Source organism: Saccostrea cucullata, unplaced genomic scaffold, assembly GCF_032062105.1.
Source record: "Saccostrea cucullata isolate Sc308-1 unplaced genomic scaffold, CSIRO_AGI_Scuc_v1 ctg17782, whole genome shotgun sequence".
Classification (NCBI taxonomy): domain Eukaryota; kingdom Metazoa; phylum Mollusca; class Bivalvia; order Ostreida; family Ostreidae; genus Saccostrea; species Saccostrea cuccullata.
In genome coordinates, this window is record NW_026929988.1 from 836 (window position 1) to 8,324 (window position 7,489).

The window sequence follows — 7,489 nt, forward strand, 5'->3', positions numbered from 1 at the left end:
CATTTACATAACACATATTAAAAAATGATATATTGAAAGAGTTTAATGAATTGATTTTTAAAATATATTTTGATCAACATCATAAATTTATATCACTTGCCCAAACTGGCAGATAAAATAAGCAATTAAATGTTAGATACTTTCCTATTTGTCCAGTGGCCAGGAGCCTCTTAGGATAGCATAAAAAAGAAGCATATGACAATGTACAAATGTACAAATGTTGATAATTGATTTATCCAAAAAAAATTTTTTTTTCATTTCCTTCTCCTTCGGGACTTTTTCATTCTGATGTTCGTAACTAAACCAAAAATTAAAAAAATGCAGGCCTTATGATGAAGAAAAGTGCCTGTTTCAAAATGGATAATATCAGGGCCCCTGGGTCAAGGGTACGGGGGGGGGTTACTTTCTCTAAAAATAAATTAATGCCTTGAAATCTGCTCTTTGCTAAGAAATGGTGCCTCCTTCAAAATTTGTGAATTTCATGCTTTTGGATTAAAACACGAATCAAAAACAATCGCTGGAAAGTTGTCACATGATAATCAGGTGACCTATAAGGCCCGTGGGCCTCTTGTTTTGTTTGGTAATCATTTTGTCTGTACGGATAAAACTTGACCAGGACGTAACAAGTGTGCAATGTATATTTTAGAGCCACTGAATCATATCTTTTTCGAAACAGGAGAGGCTATATATTTGTTTGAAAGGGATCAGTTGACCAAACTATGGTCTTGGGCCCTTTTTTCTACGACGAAGTATAAAAAAAATCTACTATCAATATTGTTACTTTCAAACAAGTGGCTGAAAATGAGACATGATGAATAGTGTCGATAGTTCGTATCGTTTATAATTTTGAAGAAACTGCATTATCTTTGAAACTATAGACCCTGTGATGGAAAAAAAAATGGGCCTGGTTTGTGACCGTATGTTCTTTTATGAATGCAAATAAATATGATAGACGGGTCTTAGAACCATAGGGGGGTCTACCTCATAGTGCTATTGTTATTATTTCGTACATAGTCGCTTACAGAGAAAAAATGTCCAATACGACGACTGAATAACCAAACGCTGATTTACTAGATGCTTATATTTTTCACTGACACGTGATTTTTACTACAATCAAACTTTAAATGGTCAACAAAAGCCTTAAATTGTTGTAAAATGTAGATTTGCATTTACTCTGTGATAAAAATACATATGAAGTTGTCTATAGGAAAGCAAGTAAAAGAATGCCTTTTTCCAAAATTAAACAACTCATAGTATTTTTTTTTGTAGTACTCCAACTCAGCTAATAAGAAAGTCACGCCTGTGCGACGATTTGTATGCATTTATTCTCACGTCAGAAAAGCTCTGTTCGTTATGGGAAAGGCCAGCTAGATTTTGTAAACGAAACATAACATATGCGCGCAATTATTTAGTACAATCTTCTCCTTTCACAAATAGGTCGACTTCCATAAAAAAACAGTGACCAGCCATAGGAGAAAAATGCACCTCTTTGCGCTAATGTATTTCAAGGAGTGGGGTGGGACCAAAATTCAGTTGGAATTAGATGTGAACATGGTACCCCTACTCCAAATTAAAGATCTATATCTTCCAATCTACGTATCTATTTTTGGGTAAAAGTAGAATTACATTAATGTACACATATCAGTGATTACGTGCATGCAAAAATTAGAATAAAATTTACACATTTAATTTTTAGTCAATTTACTGGGGGCCGAATGCCACATCATCCTTTATCCCAGATGGTGAAGTATTAGCAGTAAACACATAAATCATGTATATGACTGATTTAGTTTGTTCAACTGATCATAGCTATCTATATAAACGAGTGAAATCTTCACCAAATTCAAGGGTTGAGCAACAGGAAAATGGTAAGAAATTCATTATATTGCACATCACAATATGTTCTTAAAAGGCTTAAAATAATTACGAATATTCAATGCATTCATTGAAGTTATTTAATCAAACTAGAGGTACTTTGAGCATTGAGCTCAATACATGATACCCCCGCCTCCCATATGATTATAATGGAAGTTCATATTTTGCTCTGAGAGACCGAAAATATGTGTCAGATCAAAAAGTAAAATAGGAGGTGCACAATGGCATGATTATGTAATAAAGATTCTCCGAAATTATCATTAAATTTTATTCAGTGGTATAGGAGGAATTGCGGAGAAGGGATGGGTGCCCTTCAATATAATAGAAAGAAAGGCAGTGCCTATGGTTTGCTGTGGGAAACCCAAAATATGTGTGGGAATAAAAGTAATATAGAAGGTGTAGAATGGCACTATGTAACAAAGATTCTGTGAAAGTATCTTTAAATTTCATTCAGTGGTGTAAGAGGTGTTGCGGATAGGAAATGGGTACCACACACTGTAACAGACGGACGGACGTTTGGACAGATGCCCAATCGCTATATACCCTCTTACTTTTCAAGCGGAGGGGGGGGGGGGGAGTGTTATAATAAAGTATTGATAAAATGCCAGGTAGCCCATTTATAATGTATTCAACAGTGACATTCAACATAAATTTTGACAGGCTTTGTTCCTTAAGCATTTTACGGTATGAATTCCATTTCCTTTTTGAGTCTGCTTTCTTTTGAAATAGAACTTGAAGAAAATGATATCCAATAGTTTTTAAAATGAACCCTAATTTTATCAAATTTCATTGCTAATCTATGCATGATTTGAATAGGATTTCTAATATATAGTACAGCTGACCGATTGAATAAGTTGTCAGTTAAGTTCTAATTTATATATTGACTAGAGTTTCACCGAGAATGAAGAAAACTTTTATATGCTAAAACATTGAAACATAATGTAATTTATTTGAATTCCACTCCTCTACTTGTCTTCCGTATGGCGCAATGGTTAGAGCGTCTGCTCTAGAGTCGCGAAGGCGTTAAATCCTTGGTCGCAAGTTCGAATCCAACTGTGGGACGTGCAGACAGGTCCTTAGGAGGAGACCTTATAAACCGAGGTCCTGTGTCGTAGTAGGTGCTGACACGAAAAAGACCCCTCACTGCTCAATGGCCCTAAGTACAGCGTATAGGACAAAATTTGTAGCTCTCCACCGGCATTTGGTGGAGTCTCCATATGAGTGAAAAATTCTCAAGACGGACGTTAAACAGTATATAATCAATCACTCCTAAACTTTTTATAATCTGCAATCTGAAACTAATTTTGATCTCAGATTAACAAAATTTCGTACAAACTTACTGTAGACCTCTTTTTACTAAAAGTATTAATAAGAATAATCTTCCCCAACACATTAGACTTTTTAAATCTCTACGCGCATTTAAAGGGGCCGAGTGTGGTTTTATTGTGTGGAAACTACAATAGCGCAACTCTTCAAAGTTTGGGCGAAATCTACCGTCCAGTATTTTTAAGGGGACAGTCTCAAAATATAGGTACGTTTACTATAGGATTATATAGGAGAGTGCCAATCTTAGCACTTTAAAGCAAATTTTACAAATACTACAATAGAGTTTTTATTCAAACTATAATATATGATGAGTAATACTATATTGTATATTATGTGTAAGAAACACAAAATTCTACCGTCTTGTTACCAGAGGGGACATCTCAAAAGTCCCAAAATTAACGAAGAGTTCTACAAAAAATGACTGACACAGAGGTATTATATGACAAAATGATAAGAATAATGGAAAGATTCTCAAATTTCTAGGTTTTAAATTTCAAGTGCGTATGTTTATTACTTTTTATTTTATAACATTTTTATTACCCCTTTCTTTGAGAGCTTCAGTTTATCATAACGCCAAAAACACACTATATTGACGTCAACCTACCTATCAGTTACAAAATCAATTAAAAATTCAGTTGTATAAAATTTTAATTACATTTTTAAACCTGTAACTTCTTAATTTTGTTTAATTTTATTAATCAAGTTTAAAAAAGTTGCTTTAAAACATTAAATACGCGTCGTTTTACTATGATGCGCGAAATATTGCGCAATGAAAACTACAGTCGGTCCCCTTGGGTGTAATTAAGAAAAATTACATTATCAGCTGTGGCACAATTATTTGAGCACAATAAGATTTGATTTTGTATCTACAATGTTTGTGATTTTTAATTATCCGTACATGGACACTCTATTCATAATTTTGTTATTGTTATTCCTTAAGCCTATTACTGTTATATATCTTGAATTGTATCTTGTATATTTTTGTAATTGATATATATAGAAGGCCCTGGGGAAGAGTGGTGGATTCACTAACGAGGTTACCCTCTTTAATTAAAGTTTCATAATTATTATTATTTATACTGGAAATCTAACCTAAGTATTTTTTTTTTGCGCTAAAAGCATTTTCAGATAAGTATTATCTCATGGTTGATATTTCACGTGGTTGTAGTCGATGGAGATTGTAGAAATCTAACCAGGAAATTTTTGGATGACCAGTTTGATACCTTACAGAAATCGGTAAGACTGATTGTAGATGAAAGTCAGTGCAGCAGAAATAATGGTAAGATATTAAAACCATGGTTGGTTTCTATAGAAATTTAAAATATCTTGAATGAAGAATATGCCAACGCACAAACCCTTTTGTTTTCAAAATGTGCGTTTTCATATACCCTTTCGTCAAAGAAATCGAATTTTGTACAATTTTTGTTAAATCTAGGTGAAACAGAGATATATTATTTTACCATTTCTTTATAAAAGTGTTAATTTATATATGAAATCATAAAAGAATCATTACGTTCATAGCCCTTCAATCAAAGAATCCCACTGTGGAACGTGGAGACCGGTCCTTCGGATGAGACCGTATAAACCGATGTCCCGTGTCGCAGTAGGCGCGCTAGCACGTAGAAGTTCCTCCCTGCTCAATGGCCCGAGTGCCGAGTATAGGACAAAATTTGCAGCTCTCCACCGGCAAGAGGTGGCGTCTTTATATGAGTGAAAAATTCTCGAGAGGGACGTTTAACAATGTACAATCAATCAATTAATAAAAAAACTTATAGTTATTGAAATTCCCTTTGATTCTCTTAAATTTTATGTTACATTAGTTTCATAACGCAGCTTGCATGAAAACAATTTGAACATTAAGCGTTCCGTAAACAACCAAACTTTGTACCGTGTGAGGAAGATATTTTTTTTTCTTCGGTGCATATTCTTCTTATCATGTACATGAAGCATTTTTTAAGTAAATGAAAATGTTTGCGTTGAATTTGAAAATATGATTGAATTAACCTTAAGTATATGTCGTTATACATTTTACCTCTTGAAAATTTCATACGCGAAGGATGGTCTGCAATTCAGAAATTTTTTTTTCTCTAATTATTTGCAGATCCTGTAGCATTCCATGCCTATATGGGTTCAGTAAAATCATATGCGAAAGGAGTAGTCTGGGTCTACGACAAGGTCATTACGAATGTAATGAAAGGCTACAACGCAGAGACTGGAAAATTCATAGCACCCGAAGGAGGGATATACATATTCTCTTACGAAACACTGAGCAATCCTAATGAAGCATCTCATGCTGCTCTCTTTGTAAATGGGAAAGCGAAAAGCTGGCAGGCATGCAACAGCAGTGGAGGGGGATGTAAATGGATAACTTGTAGCAACTCCGCCACACTACAGATTGAGAAGGGCGATATTGTCTACATCGCAGACCATTTGGGAAGTGCCACCATTCGAGAATCATACACATCTTTTACAGGTGCAAAGATCAGTTAGATAATAAAAATAATAAAGACACAAAATCTTTTTCGCTGAAAAATCCATGCATACTTATTGAATAAAGGAACACTTCATTATTTATAGGAATCTGACCTTTAGGACCGGGCTTGGTTTTTTTCTCTGCAAAAAGCAAGTCGATTTCCGTTCTGATTAATGACATTAGGCTGAATACATATAACAATTTGTTTTTCCCAAATATTTATTTCAGTGAGTAGAGGTAGGAGTAACCCTAAGGGCTTTCATTGATTTTATGAGTTTATTATCTCCAAATGTACTAATTGATATTTGTCTTTACTTCTCATTGTGCATAATGGTAATGTCTACTGTCTCTGATATTCTATTCTTTATGTCTATGCTATTTATCCGTGGATATAATAAAACATGTCATTAATGTGTGCAAATGATATTGGCCTAAATGAACTCCAAGGGAGTAGAGTTATTGTTATATGTAGCCAAATATAATGTTATTAAATTCTAAGGAATATATACAACTGAAATTCATCGCAGCTCCATCCTGCCAAGAATACACAGAGTGAGACTGAGTTATTTTTGTCCTCGGAGAAAGTGTGCTTATGAGGTTTGTTCCGCCTGACTGACAACTGTACATTGGATTATTACGATTTGATATCTCTTTAGTGTTTCTAATATCAAGAATGGGCATGCATAAAGGATAAATAATTGAAGGAAATACACAAGTCTATAAAAAAAACCTTAAAATAGTCTTTTAAAAGTCTATAAAAAAAATTAAAATAGTCTTTGAAAAGGCGAAATTTAAACTTTTAAAAGTGTGGTACCAGGTGGATTCGATCCCCCGACTTTAAAAAGAAAGTTTCAACGTTGTTAAAATCAGCGCATATATCAAGTGAGCTAGTCTGACCATAAGAATGAAAGGTATAAATTTGAAGCAGATTTTAAAAATCGGGTTTCCTTATTTTTTGTAGGTTTTTTTTTTTTTTAATTTCGACCTCAGGGCAGGGGTGCCCCTAAAAAAATCCCATATTAAATTATTTCTTACATCCAAACCTATCAAAATATCACAATTTTATTTAGGGGCAGGCCTGCTCTGAAGGACTTCTAGGCCAAAATTCATGCAAAAATCAACGGTTTAATGGACAAAATGGTGTTTTGGTCAACTTTGTAGGTTTATTTGTAAAGTTGTAAATAAAAAAAATTAGGTATAAAATACAAATTTGAAAAATTTAGACATATATACTGTAGAAAACAACAAATAAAGATTAATATTTAAATGTCACTTTTCCGGGAAAGGATTATTCTAGTATATATATATATATATATATATATACATATATGTTATAAATATTGGGAGGACATCGGGTATATAATAATCACCTTTAGGCAGACGTGAAAAATAAGGCAGACAAAAATGTGTCTGCATTATTTTATAAGCAATAAAAAGTGATGTGTTCATAATTAATTAACTTTAATTGTCTTATGAATGAAGCAACTTACCATGCCTTATTTAGAGAAGTACTTTGGGTGTTCAATTTTCAATAAAGTTTTTAATGATACGTGATGTAAGTTGTTTGATGTATATATTTGTCAAAACACATCTCATCCTTTAGGTGGACATTTTTCAACTTAATAAAAAACATATTTCTGAAGAGTATGTTTCATATTTTTAAAATTTATTACTCATTTATTATCATTTTTAATCGAATGCTATGAGTGTTTTTTAAAAAAATAAGCTTGATTAAAAAATGATATTTTTACTACCGTGTCATATCTTCATCAGCGAGTACTGCTTTTTTCCGAAAATGAGCCTCGGTTCTTTTCG

General features: G+C 33.3%; 1 protein-coding gene across 1 annotated transcript; it reads left to right on the forward strand.

The window, feature by feature from the left end:
• The first annotated feature begins 1,807 nt into the window (after positions 1-1,807).
• LOC134282701 (cerebellin-1-like) lies at positions 1,808-5,747 on the forward strand. The gene is made up of 3 exons (XM_062765108.1): positions 1,808-1,868; positions 4,321-4,480; positions 5,303-5,747. Exons 1-3 carry the CDS (start codon positions 1,866-1,868, stop codon positions 5,689-5,691), a joined length of 552 nt encoding a protein of 183 aa, XP_062621092.1. The 5' UTR covers positions 1,808-1,865; the 3' UTR covers positions 5,692-5,747.
• The last annotated feature ends 1,742 nt before the right edge of the window (positions 5,748-7,489 follow it).

What these genes read in the sequence shown, in the direction of transcription:
- LOC134282701 (XM_062765108.1), top strand. An exon ending in TCAGTGCAGCAGAAATAATG is followed by an intron (nt 4,481 to 5,302) that starts GTAAGATATTAA and finishes AATTATTTGCAG; the next exon opens with ATCCTGTAGCATTCCATGCC.